Genomic DNA, 14,412 nt, shown 5'->3' on the forward strand with positions numbered 1-14,412 from the left:
TTGCTCTTGGTGATTTTTTTAAATATATATATTTTATTTAAAAAATATAAGAAGTGCAATGGCAACTCTAAATTGGAAGCACAAACAACAGACAGGAAAAAAATAAATAACCACAGTAACCACAGACTGATGGGAAAACTGATTGTACTCAGCCATAGTGTTACTGTTCACTGTAAAGCACAACACATGACAAAACAGAATGTTTACTAATAGAATAGTATCTCAAAAGGTCGCATGCTGAACTGAGAAACAAAGAAGCAGATGTGGTTGCTCAAAAATAGACTTTAAAATTAGAATGGAGTTCCTGCTTTAGGATATTTGTTATCAGGACAGGTGGGCTCCAGCCCAACCTGAGACAATAGTACTTTGTCAGCATGGAAAAATCCATGCAAGGATCTAGGGCCTTCCTGTGGATTTCTGTATAGTTATCCAGAGTCTAAGCTTTCTGTTTTCATTTTCTTTTTTAAATGTCTAGCCCTTCTGGTTATGGAGATAGTTCAGAAACAATTCTGGTATTCTGTCTTTGAATCTGTGCTGACCAGGCAGAAAAAAATGACAATAAAGGAAGCATGAACATCTCATATCCATTTTAATATGGTGTTAACCATGAAGCCTACTGATTGCTACAGTACCCATGTTGTTTACCCTGTCACTGTTGATGGCTGTCTTGTAAACATCTACCTAATCAGCCTATTTACTGGGGGTGGCTGCATGTACCTGTCACATCAGGACCGAGTAAAGAAATAAGGCTGAATGTTTTGAAGAGACAAGCAATTGGATAGTCTATTGGTAACTTAGGTAACCGAAATGCTTGCTCTTAAAATGTCACTATGCATTAGGATTGAAGTAGCCACCAGTTAAAAAAAGTTGGATTCCTGCAGAGAGCAACAGGCAGAATCCTGTGGTTTTTCTATAAAACATGGTCCAGCAGTAGCAGCAGCAAAGACAATTCATCTAGTTTGTAACTATCTTCCAGACATGGTACAGTGAAATCTGTACCAGTATATGAAAGAAGGGCCAAGTGAAACAGCAAGCGAGAACTCCCCACCCATATGTCCCAGAGGAAAGTCCACAGATTTTCCCAAATCCCTCATCAAACATCGAATGCCCCAGTCTTAATGGTTTAAACACCTGCTGACTGTGAAATGAAATGATGACACAAGTTAGTCAGTGGCCTGCTGGCAAGAAAGGACTAAATGCTTCTGGCATTTCACTTACAGCATAAGGAATTATTATAAAATGTTTTCCGATGAAGATTATGGCTCCCTTCAAGAGAGAAAATAACATACTGCATTCAAGTCACTGACATTTGCTTCCAAAAAATCCTTTGTCAATTTAAAGATGCATCATCCTAGTATTTCCAAAACAACAACTAATACTATTACTACAACAAAACCCCTGTAGGGTTGTCAATTCGCATTCTTTCTACAGGAATTTATCAGGATTAAATAAAAGAAAGAGTTGAAAAAAATTGCCATCTAAAATTTAAGAAATTATATGGTTTGTTCATATTATTAGATAATTTGTTGCGAAAAAGGGATAGTGCAACTTGAAGGTCCTCTTTACATTTTACAGCCAGACCAGGGTGCAAATATTTAATCTTTCAATTAATTAATCTTTACAAAATATCTCACAAAACATTTTTCACCTATAGAAATTAGTTTCTATACATCAATATATTTTAATTTTTATAAATTATTCCATCATTAAGTGCCTTCTATCAGTATAAATGATAAAATAGACAATCAAAAATTTCAAAGCTTTTCCCAGTTGCCTCCCGCCTTGTCAGTTTAGGTGCTGTGAATCCTCATTCCTGTGAGTGGGTATGTGGGTGATGTGAAATGTTTCTGTTCTCTTCCCAACACCAAATTCCACTGAAATAAACTATGTGGTTATTTCCTGCTATAATGGTGCACCCAAAGGGGATAAAGAAATGTTGAACTTGGTTTTGGAAATCAAAACATGTGCATAGTTACCAAAGTTGAGGTGTACCAACTACTGATGTGCAATGACAAGCTCAGAACCCAATCCAACTTCAACGGGAATCTTTCCATAGACTTCATTAGAAGTTGGAAGAGGTTCTATGGGCTCAATCCAGCAAGGTGCATATGGCCCTGATCCACCAAAACACTTAAGCACATGCTTAGTCCCACTGACTTCAATGGGACCACCCACAGGAGTATGAACTGGGGTCAAGTATTCAGCCCCTTGCAGGCTCAAAGCCTACATGAGGTTCAAGGCTGGGAAACTTCTCTTTAAAGCAACCAACACACTGAGCATAGCCACTGAAATTGTTCATGATGTCCATGTGGGTGTAATAGGTGGCTAGCTCCCTTTCACAGAGGGTTCCCATGTCAAAAGTTTATCCCCACAACTGGTGCTGTGTGCACACAACCAACTTGCTTTGCGTGGTAAAAGTCTTTGTTTCTACCCTTTTGACCCATCACTGTCCTTCATGGCTTCTAACACTTTGTGTTGTACATTCATAAAAATTCACATTGACTGCAAGAACATAAATGCAACAAAAACAGGAAAGCCTCAAAATAGTATAGTGTAATTTTCTGCTAAATTATTCTTCCACCATAATCAGAGGTGCAGTGGCTAATTTATAACTTTTCCTTTGAAGGAATCCAGATGAAAGGCCCAGATTGTTCTTCAATTACAAGTTTGCATTGATTATATATATCTTCTAAGCTTTCTCCTTGGACAATAGCTGCAATAAGAAAACACATCAATTTGTTTTTCAATTGGGACATTCCACAGCCGTAGTTGTCAGCACAGTCTCCATATGAGCATAGAAATTGATAAAACTGGAAAAAACAATAGTTATGCATATGAACTGTGCACTGTAGGGGAAAAAAACATTCACTCTAAAGATCCCAAATGAGCCAAACACAATGACGATCCACCGTAAGAGTGCTCCTGTGCCAGTGCTTAGTACAGGAGCCTTAGCCTGGGCTAACCTTTGCTGCAGCAGGGAAATGCATATGGTATTGGTGCCAGCCTGTAATCATAGAACTGTAGAAAGATTAGGGTTGGAAGAGACCTCAGGAGGTCATTGAATCCAACCCCCTGCTGAAAGCAGGACCAGCCCCAACTAAATCATTTCGGCCAGGCAAGGGGGCCAACAGACTTGCTGGGCCCTGAGCAAGGTGTGGCAGGGGGCGGGGGAGGGAGGTTCTGTATTCCTAGAAAGGGAGAGGCCTTGGGCAGAAGTGATGGGGCTGGAGGCGGCTCACCAGCCCACAGTGCTGGTCAGAGCATGCCATACTGCTCCTCCTGGCAGCCCTGAGAGCTACCTGGAGCACGCCATGCAGCACTCTGGCAGCGATTTAAAGGGCCCAGGGCTCCAGCTGACAGTGCACTTGCAGTAGCAGTGGCCAGGAGCGCCAGGCTCCTCTGAATCATTAGGCCCCGTGGCAGCTGCCCCTTTTGCCCCCGTCAGTGGGCCTGCAGCCAGGGCTTTGTCAAACCTGACCTGAGAAACCTCTAAGGAAGGAGATTCCAGCACGACCCTATGTAACACATGCCACTGCTTCACCGTTCCCCGACTGAAGTAGTTGCTTCTAATCCAAGCTAGACTTCCTCCGCTGCAATCTGAGACCATTGCTCCCTGTTCTGTCACCTGTCACCGCTGAGGACAGCCTCTCTCCATCACCTTTGGAACCCCCTTCAGAGTGTTGAAGTCTGCTATCAACCCTCCCGCTCCAACTCCTCTCTTCTGCAAGCCAAAGAAACCCCTTCCACAGCCTGTGAAGCAATGGAGCAGTGGCGCCATGGCACTGCAAAGGGGCCTAGAGTTCCGGCAGCTGCTACAGCCGAAGTAGCAGTGATGGCAGCTGGAGCTCCAGGCCCCTTTGAAAGGCCAGGCCCTGGTGCATCTGCCTTCTTTGGTCCTTCCCCCACCTCCCTGTCAGCAGGCCTGGAATGAACGGATCACTGGATTGCCTGTCCCATTCATTCTCTCTGGGGCATCTGGCATCGGCCACTGTTGGAAAACAGGATACTGGGCTTCACTGACTTTTGGTCTGACCCAGTATAATTGTTCTTAGGTTTCTTACGTAATGGAGGTATGCCATCTTTGCACCTCTGAAAATCAGGACTCTTCGAGTTAGTTGCCTGAGTATGGATTTAGGTCCCATCTTTAAGGCAACTGAGTCTGAAAGCAGTGACCTGACACCTGCTTTCCACTCTTGCCAGTCAGAGCTGAAAAATGATTTAGAAATGATTTGCCCTTCACAAACCCTTTAGAAGTGAACATACAGTTACAGCAGTAAAGACAAACAATGAAGTCCAGCAGGAGAAAATTCTGTTCTGAGCAATACAAGGTCCTGATGTGAGGACCTGCTAAGTGAATACCAAAATTCCTGCTGACTTCAATGGGAACAGAAATGGGACATCCAGGTCAGTCTTACATTACTGGAGTCAGCAGCCTTTTGTCACTGAGTTCAACAGGAACAGAATTAATTTCTTAAACATGCAGTGGTATCAAGGCACTGCCGTGTGAAATGTTGAATGTATTCCACTTCCATTGGCTTCAGTGGGAACTGCTAGTGCTCAGTCTCGGGCCTTTCCTGTGGCACACCATATACCTGTATCATTCGTTCTTTCCAGTTAGACTCAAAATTGACTCTAGCTGCTTTGTGGTCATGCATTGAACTCTTGGGGACAGGCATTCTGAAGTGACTCGTACCTGTAAAATATTCTCCAAATTCTTGTTCTAATTTAAGTGCTCGTTCGTAGGTTTTCTTGGCTTGTTCCTCTGTAAGACGTTTATTCATTTCCCTAGAAATATATTTTAAAATATTAGCTAAAATAATTAACAAATCAAGCCATTTATTAAATCCAAATAAAAAAGACTGGAAGTCTTTTTAAAAGACAAGTTGTGATTCAACCAGAATTTATTTATGACAAGAAAAGTGGAGTGGAATACTTTGGCCCATGTTATGCAGGAGGTCTAACTAAATGTTTGCCGTGCTTTCTTCAGGCCTCCTAATTTATGCATTAATAGCTTAACTGTCTGCAGTTAGATAGTCTGGAAATGCAAGAGAGGGGTGTCCATGTCTCATTCTAGTGCATGCTGGGTGCACAGGAAGCTGGGGGCAGAGTAAAGGTGAGGTTATGGCAGCAATATGAGTACAGGAGAGACTGGGGGTTGGGAGAGCTGTCCTGTAATGCCATGGGGGACTTTCAAGGGGGCTAGAACAGGGTGTACACCAGTAGTTCCCAGCCTTTTCAGTAACATGGCACACTTCAATGAGACAAACAATTTAATGGTGCGCCCACTTTTGTGAGCTGAATCAATTGTTTACAAATGTTGCCCCTCCCCACCAGTCCTTTGGAGGCATGATGTGGCATTTAAACCATGTCCCATTTGCAACACGATCTGGCCCTCCCTCCTTTGCCACAGCAGAGAGCAGGCAGCCTTGCTGTTTGAGCAGCATCTGGTGAGGGGTCATCAATTTCCCCTTGCAGTGGCTTTGCAAAGAGCCACGGTGAGGAGAAATTGATGAAATTTCATGACGCACTTGGATAGTTGTCACAGCACACCACCTAGATGATGCAGTATGGGAAGGTGGAGGGCAGCCATCTGTGGGCAAGGAACAAGTTCTGAGCTATCTGGAAAAGCTAGATGTGCACAAGTCCATGCGTCTGGATTTAATGCACCCCAGGGTACTAAGGGAATTGGCAGAGGTCATTGCTGCACCTTTGGCCATTATCCTTGAAGACTCTTGGAGATTGGGGGAGATACCAGATGACTCGAAGAAGGCAAACATAGTGCCCATCTTTAAAAAAAGGAATGAAGGACAATCCAGGGAACTGTAGACCCGTCAGCCTTACCTCAATCCCTGGGAAAATAATGGAGGGAATCCTCAAGGAATCCATTTTGGAGCACTTGGAAGAGGGGAAAGTGATCAAAAGTAGCCAGCATGGATTCACCAGGGGCAAGTCCTGCCTGACCAATCTGATTAGCTTCTATGACGAGGTAAGAAGCTCTGTGTACATGGGGAAGTCAGTGGATGTGATACACCTTTACTTCAGCAAGGCTTTTGATACGGTTTCCCACAACATTCTTGTCCATAAGTTAAGGAAATATGGATTGGATCCTTGGACTATAAGATGGATAAAAAGCTGGCTTGATGGTTGGGCCCAACAGGTAGTGGTCAATGGCTCAATATCTGGATGGCGGTCTGTTTCAAGCGGAGTGCCGCAAGGCTCGGTTCTGGGGCCGGTGTTATTCAACATCCTTATTAATGACCTGGATGAGGGACTGGATTGCACCCTCAGCAAGTTTGTGGATGACACAAAACTAGGGGGAGAGGTAGATACATTGGAGGGTAGAGAGAGAATCCAGAGGGACCTGGATAAATTGGAGGACTGGGCCAAAAGAAATCTGATGCAGTTCAATAAGGAGAAGTGTAGAGTCCTGCACCTGGGGCAGAAGAATCCCAAACATTTGTATAGCCTGGGGACCGACTGGCTCAGCAGCAGTACGATGGAAAGGGACCTAGGGGTTATGGTGGATGAAAGGCTGGATATGAGTAAACAGTGTGCCCTTGTAGCCAAGAAGGCTAATGGCATACTAGGGTGCATGAGGAGGAGCATTTCGAGCACATCTACAGAAGTAGTTATTCCTCTTTATTTGGCACTGGTGAGGCCACATCTGGAATATTGTGTCCAGTTTTGGGCCCCCCAGTATAAAAAGGATGTGGATTTGCTGGAGCAGGTTCAGCGAAGGGCAACAAAAATGATTAAAGGTCTGGAGCACCTATGAAGATAGACTGAGGGATTTGGGCTTGTTTAGTTTACAGAAGAGAAGACTCAGAGGTGATTTAATAGCAGCCTTCAACTTCCTGAAGGGGAGCTCTAAAAAGGAGGGTGAGAAACTGTTCTTAGTGGTGTCAGATGGCAGAACAAAGAGTAATGGTCAGAAGTTGAAGAGGGAGAGGTGTAGGTTAGATATTAGGAAAAACTACTTCACCAGGTGGGTGGTGAAGCATTGGAATGCGTTGCCTGGACAGATGGTGGATTCTCCATCCCTTGAGGTTTTTAAGTCCCAGCTGGACAAGGTCCTGGCTGGGATGACTTAGTGAGGGTTGATCCTGCTTGAAGCAGGGGGCTGGACTAGATGGCCTCCTGAGGTCCCTTCCAGCCCTGTGATTCTGTGAAAACGACTGGAGTACACTCCCATCAAAGTACTATTACATCTATTATATGTACTGGGCACTTCGTATGGTTGAACTCCCACGTCCATTAGTTTTGTTATAACTGGAATTTGCACATTAATTTCAGAATTTAAATTCTATTTCCCAACAGACAGAACTTCATAGACCAAAGTTCATATTAAGTAGGTTCCACTGTGCACGTCTGCATGCACACACATTGGCATATGAGAAAGAGAAAGTGAGCGTGTGTATATATATTTTAGTTAAAGCACCTATAACCTCTGTACGGTGGCTCTCGTTCAGGAATAAAGTGGTTTTAGTTCTTTCTACTGTAATCTTCCTTGGAGGATTAAGCCCACTTTACTTCAGATTGAGAGTATCTGATTGGAAGATTTAAGCCCGTGCTTTAACTTCTACACATTGACTTCACACATTGACTAGATTTGCTTTATCTTTCCTGCCCCTTGTAGAAAAACCCAAAGACCTCTTCATTTCACTAAAGTATAGTCCAGTCACATGGGTAACTTTTCTGGACAAGCAATTGTGCCATTATTGTCAAGATACTAGCCTCAGAAAGAATTTGATTAACTATTGGAAACTGTGGGTGATGTTTCCTTAGGAAGACAAATACATATTAAATGCCTTCCCACGTGTTGACTGCAGGTCTGTGTCTACGGCTACGTCTACACGTGCACCCAACTTCGAAATAGCTTATTTCGATGTTGCGACATCGAAATAGGCTATTTCGATGAATAACGTCTACACGTCCTCCAGGGATGGCAACGTCGATGTTCAACTTCGACGTTGCTCAGCCCAACATCGAAATAGGCACAGCGAGGGAACGTCTACACGCCAAAGTAGCACACATCGAAATAAGGGAGCCAGGCACAGCTGCAGACAGGGTCACGGGGCGGACTCAACAGCAAGTCGCTCCCTTAAAGGGCCCCTCCCAGACACACTTTCATTAAACAGTGCAAGATACACAGAGCCAACAACTAGTTGCAGACCCTGTATATGCAGCACGGACCCCCAGCTGCAGCAGCAGCAGCCAGAAGCCCTGGGCTAAGGGCTGCTGCCCACGGTGACCACAGAGCCCCGCAAGGGCTGGAGAGAGAGTATCTCTCAACCCCCCAGCTGATGGCCGCCATGGAGGACCCCGCTATTTCGATGTTGCGGGACGCGGATCGTCTACACGTCCCTACTTCGATGTTGAACGTCGAAGTAGGGCGCTATTCCCATCCGCTCATGGGGTTAGCGACTTCGACGTCTCGCCGCCTAACGTCGATTTCAACTTCGAAATAGCGCCCAACACGTGTAGACGTGACGGGCGCTATTTCGAAGTTACTGCCGCTACTTCGAAGTAGCGTGCACGTGTAGACGCAGCCTACATGAGCACAAATCTTTGAAATGGCCATGCAAATTGCCATTTTGAAGATTACTAATGAGGTGCTGAAATGAATATTCAGAGCCTCATGAGCATGCTGCTGGCCGCAGCTCATTGAAATTGCCGCTTTTTGCTGCCATGTGGCTCGTGCAGACGGGGTCCTTTTCGAAAGGACCCTGGGAACTTCGAAATCCTCTTATTCCTATCAGCAGATAGGAATAAGGGGATTTCAAAGTTGGTGGGGTCCTTTCGAAAAGGACCTCCGTCTGGACAAGCGGTGCAGCAGTGAAAAACAGCAATTTTGAAGAGCCGCGGCCGGCGGCATGCTAATGGGGTGCTGAATACGCATTTCAGCGCCTCATTAGCAATCTTGGAAATGGCCATTTGCATGGCCATTTCGAAGATTTGTGCTCATGTAGACATAACCCAGGGAAAGCATGGAATCTGTAAATGTTACAGCAATCTGGATTGTCTGAATTCTATACATTTCCTGTTCTTCTTAGGAATGTTTTAGTCCTATGCTGTTTGCATAACTTACTCATTTCAACCAGACTTCAAGGACCCTAGCTGCTGCTGGAAAGTTCTAGTTAAAAAAGCTGGAAGTTACAAAAAGCTCGTTACAAAAGCTGGAAGTTCCAGATAAAAGCCTTTTTTTCAGAGCATTTCTAAAATAAGACATTCAAAGATCTATAAAAGCCTCTTATTCTGGAAGCAAAAAATAATGGATTTCTCATTGTGTGTGTCCCTGTAGTACTGTCAGCACTGATGAGATTTGGGCAAAAGCTTTTTTACTCTAATGAAAGCAAAAATTGCTGACACACTTACTGAAAGAAACCGCCAAATTTATGCAGACCAAAACTTAGTATTACCTCTGTTTAATAGTAGGATAACAATCATAATGCTCTGCATATATATGTTGCTCTTTATCCACTGAGCTCTCACTGTGCTGGGTAGATATGCTTATATCAAACAAATTAAGCCTTTATGTTAACTCTGCTTTTCCCATTGTGTTGAATCCTATATAGCCATTTCTGTAGCCTGTACACTCATCTGGGAAGGGACCATCTTTATTCTTGTGTATTGTAATCTGGGGTGGGCAAAGTGGGTGGCAGGCCCCATTGGACTGGGAGGGCGTGAAATTTCATAAGGGGGTGCAGCACCATCAGCTGCAGGGTCTCAGGCTCATCCATCTCATTGAAACGTTGACATTTTAGTGTTTTTATGCATGTAGTCACATTTATACACCAATTAATAAAGTTTTTATATTCTACAGACCTATTTTCTTCACATGCCAAATGGTTTTTTTTCCATAAGAACATAACCAAAATTTCCAGAGATTTGAATTTCATTAGATGGGGGGTGGGGGTGAGGGGAAGAGTTGCTAATAGGGATGAAAAGTGGGGCCCGACAAAAAGTTCTCACCCCTGCTGTAAAGTACCAGGTGCAGTGTCACTGCTAAATAAATAATGAAAACATTTTACAGATGTGGAAAACCAGAGCATTTAAGTCACTTCCGCAAAAATCAAACTGAGTGGACACAGGGTAAAGGCTATCTGATTTCCATTCCCAAACCACTCGTTAGTGCTGACTGGTTCTTTATGGTGTAAATGAAAATAAATTCTTCAATATTTCAGTAGAAGAGAGAAAGCCATGCTAGCCTATATACTATCAAAACAAAAAAGCAGTCAAGTAGCACTTTAAAGACTAACAAAATAATTTATTAGGTGAGCTTTCGTGGGACAGACCCACTTCTTCAGACCATAGCCATACCAGAACAGACTCAATATTTAAGGCACAGAGAACCAAAACCAGTAATTAAGGAGGACAAATCAGAAAAACTATTATCAAGGTGAGCAAATCAGAGAGCAGAGGGGCAGAAGAGGGGTGGGAAGTCCCCTGTTTTTGGTTCTCTGTGCCTTAAATATTGAGTCTGTTCTGGTATGGCTATGGTCTGAAGAAGTGGGTGGGTCCCACAAAAGCTCACCTAATATATTATTTTGTTAGTCTTTAAAGTGCTACTTGACTGCTTTTTTGTTTTCATTATTTCAGATTTCCTTCGATTTGTTTGGTTTTCCTGACTTTGGAGAACAGGCATTGACATGAGCTCTTTACTGTGCCTTCTGAAAAGTCCAAAATAGTCTAGAGAGGGCCATATACTTACATCAGTGGCTCCAATGATTTAGGCTTAATGAAGATAGCAATGGGATACAGTTGTGCAGCTTGTAACCGTTTAATAGCATTTCCTGATACATCAAGTATACAGTGCTTGCCCTGTTGGAAACAGATAGGCTGTGTTTATTTCTGCAATATTTATTGCAAGCCATCCAAAAGAAAGGAAGGCAGTCTAAAATGCAGTGTTCCAGAAAACAAACATTACTAACTCACCAAGGGAAGGCTAGACTCCAGGGCCCTTGCTCAGCTGCTTACTTCCACAATATTTCTTTTGTAATCATGCCAATATCAGAGATAAATTGAAGATGTGGAAGAAAACTTTTCCAGTTTTGGTGAATCAACTGGGATGAATTTAAAGGGATGTGGGGTGCTTTTATATGAACATCAGCAAATCTTGTTCTTTGAAATAACAGCACACCCTGGTAGCTGAACTACAGAGCAGAAAGTCAGGAGATTTGGGGTCAGTTCCTGGCTCTGACACAGACCTTGGGCAGATCACATAACCTTTTTGTGGCTCATTTTTCACATCTGTAAGATGGGGATAGTAATATCTACTTTGCAGGTGTGTCTGTAAGGCTATAATTATTAATACTCAGGAAGCTATGAAGTAGGTGTGCATTATTCTCACTTTACAGGTACAGAAATGGAGACACAGAGGATAAATGACTTGGCCAGGGTCATAGCGGGAGCTTGCATTAGAGATGGGAACAGAGGTTAAGAATCCCAGCACCTTGTCCTGTGCTTACACGACACCCTTTCTCCAAGGTCAGAAAAATATCAGTACCTCTATATATGGAGATATATGTTGGTGGAATGGTAGGAAGGGTGTTTTGCCATCCACATTGCTATTGTGTCGTGCTCTTGGATGCAAGGCCAGGGCCATCCCAAGGCACACAGCTTACCCGGAACACTGCTGTGAGCCTTTCACAGATGCTGCCCATGCACGGATCACCTCTCTGCCGCTGACTGCACGTACTCCGCTCCTCACTGAGCTGGGAACCTCCTAGCTTAAATGGGTGCCAGACTGCAATGCCACTTATTCAAATTTGGCCCAGTCATCCCTCTGCCAAAATGAGGCACCAGCAGCCTGGTGCAATAGGGAGCTGCCATGAAGAGGGAGGAAGAGTCTATGCTGTTGTGGTGAGGGTGCCTGTTTGATGAACTCCTGCCTGCTCCTGGGTGCAATGGCAACTTGCTCCTGGGGCAGTTGGGGGCTTGCTGAGGTGGGCTGTGTGGGGGGCAGAATTGCAGTTTTCGGGTGATCACAACTTTCACAAACTCACAACTGCAACTTTTAAACAAAAATTAAATCGCAACTTGTTTGTAGCCTCAACTATCCATAACTGTGAGGAAGATGTTTTGAAGCTATTTTGTATATTTACAGATGTCTCATGTCTAAAAGGCTGCTTTGGTACCAAACAGGCTGTGTTGCAAGTGCAATAAAATGGATGCAACCTACGCGTTCTGCTACGAATCTCACAGACTGCACACTAGTCCCGTATAAATTATCATTGTACTGTCCGGCTTCGATAAACTTGTGCTCTTGGATATCCTTCTCCATTTGTTCCCTTGAAGTGACAAAATGATAATCTCTCCCATCCACTTCGTAGTCACGCTTCGGTCTTGTGGTATCTGCACAGAGCAACAAAAAATGGAAAAATGGGGAGGTTTGTAGGCACTTTTCTCTCAAAACATATACCGCATAAAAGTATATTCAACAGAGACCACTCCTGGCCAAATTCAGGTCTGGTGTAAGCATGCACAGCCCCTAATTGCTTATAGTATTTCAATAAAGGGCTCCCATTAAAATATCTCACTTATGTCATGAGAAGACCCACGTTCTAGGGCAGAGTGAGGTCAGAGAGAGTACAGCTGAGTCACTAGGAAATACAATTTCCAAATGAAATATGTTTTTTCATAAAACTGACCGAGGATGGAGGCAAACCCCTCTCAAACACAGACACACACACTTCGAGCTTGTCTACAGCTGACTATTAATTCCGATATGAATTTAATGTGCAATAGCTATTCCTGAGTGACTCCATGTGTGAACACTTCTATTTCAGTATAAAATAACCTGTTTCCTGTTTAGCTTAATCTACTTTCAAAAGATTCCAGGCTCCTGAGCTTTGCGGCAGGTCAGCTAGTGGGGAGCTGAGGAGCCAGGGCTGTGGGAGAGCCTACTGGTGGGCTCTGGGACTTCCAGAGGTTCAAAACCCCTGGCATCTCACCTGGCTGTGTGTATGTGTGTTGGGGGTGGGAGTGTGGAATACCCAGGTTTCCAGCTCCCACCAAGCACAAAGGTAGGAATCCCGGTTTCCAAGGGTGGCCTGCTCCCTGACTAGCTGACTTCCTGGGCTCTCCTAGGGGTGGGCAGGCAAAGTGCTTGGCTCCCCAAATCTCTGGGTTGCCCGTCTGGCTTGTGGTCTAGCCTGCTAGCATGGCCAGTAGGTTACACAGCTCAGCTTCCGGGCTGTGTCCCTGGGCTGCTCATGGGCAGGCTGCTCAGCTCTCTGGCTTCTTGTGGGGCTGGCTCCATGGGCAGGTGAGCTGCTTGGTTCCCTCACCAGTTCACAAGCAGGGAATCTAAGGAAGCTGGGGTTCCAAAATGGACTTTTACAAACATTTCTGTTTGGTGGAAAATTTTGCACTTCTGGCTTTTCGTTTCCCATTTGGAACAAATTTCTTTATAGGGACAGAAATTCTATTTCCTACTCACCTTTGCAAAATAGTGCATCTCAGCTACATCTCAATTACAGATTTTACAAATTGCTTTTGATAAACACAGATAGATAAAATAAATATTGCTACTACTTTAGCACTGAATGCATGACATCAAAGAATACAACTATTCCAGAAGAGTAGGTAGAGAAGTATACTCACGTGGCACACATGACCCGAACTTATCAGGGAATTCAGATATCAAATCATCATTGAGTCGATCTTTTATAGGACCCAAAATAATAACAGGTCTGGTGTAATTAACTGAACAACAGAAAGAAAAATGATATTCAAATGATGAGCAAAACTTTTCTGTATTCTGACAGGAACATCAAATATTAACAATCACTCACCAGAACTGATTTACTACTGATAGGTGTGGATTGAAGTTGTGGAAAATTTTCAATGTGTTTTTACAGGATTTAATCTATTTTTGTTGCACATAAGACGTGCGATTTAGTACACAAGGCACTATTCCAGGGCTCTCAGATGGAGTAGACCTTTGCAGCCTGCTCTGCACATAACCTGATGGTACATAATTACTATGTTGGCCTACACTGATGGCAGTATGTAGTGTATGTGTAGCTAGCTATGTGCTGCAGTGCAGAGCAGGCTGTATCTATACCATAGAGCTGCTTATGGCAGTGAAAGGCTCTGGCTGGGAGATTGTATATAACACATTAATACAACGTAAATTGGTAGATACTGATACAGAAACACTCCCTGTCAGGGGTACCTTCTTTTTTGAAAGTTCATATATGGTAACCCTAGAGTTGACAGCAGGCCATGCAGACCATGGACAAGAAAGTGCAGGGAGGGGGCAGATGGAAACAGAAGCCAGCAATGAGGCTGCAGAAACTGGCCGAAGCAGGGACTGAAGGTCACCAGTGAGGTCATCTCTTTGCTACCTGAAGTTTGTGTTTTGAACGGTCTCTTCCCAGTGCTGACAGGGTGTTTACTTCAGCACCT

General features: G+C 43.9%; 1 protein-coding gene across 7 annotated transcripts in view; it reads right to left on the reverse strand.

Annotated features, from left to right (window-relative positions):
* Positions 1-79: 79 nt before the first annotated feature.
* Positions 80-14,412, reverse strand: part of DLG2 (discs large MAGUK scaffold protein 2) — a 1,656,639-nt gene continuing 1,642,306 nt past the window's right edge. For all 7 annotated transcript variants that reach the window (XM_074983573.1, XM_074983537.1, XM_074983550.1 and 4 more), the window contains 5 exons: positions 13,606-13,707; positions 12,182-12,354; positions 10,712-10,821; positions 4,694-4,785; positions 80-2,713 (listed from right to left, as the gene is read on the reverse strand). In XM_074983573.1, the coding sequence (XP_074839674.1) occupies positions 2,607-2,713; positions 4,694-4,785; positions 10,712-10,821; positions 12,182-12,354; positions 13,606-13,707 (584 nt within the window). In that variant the 3' untranslated portion in view covers positions 80-2,606. The remainder of the gene's footprint in view (positions 2,714-4,693; positions 4,786-10,711; positions 10,822-12,181; positions 12,355-13,605; positions 13,708-14,412) is intronic.

The sequence above is a fragment of the Carettochelys insculpta genome, chromosome 1, assembly GCF_033958435.1.
Source record: "Carettochelys insculpta isolate YL-2023 chromosome 1, ASM3395843v1, whole genome shotgun sequence".
NCBI classification, from domain to species: Eukaryota; Metazoa; Chordata; order Testudines; family Carettochelyidae; genus Carettochelys; species Carettochelys insculpta.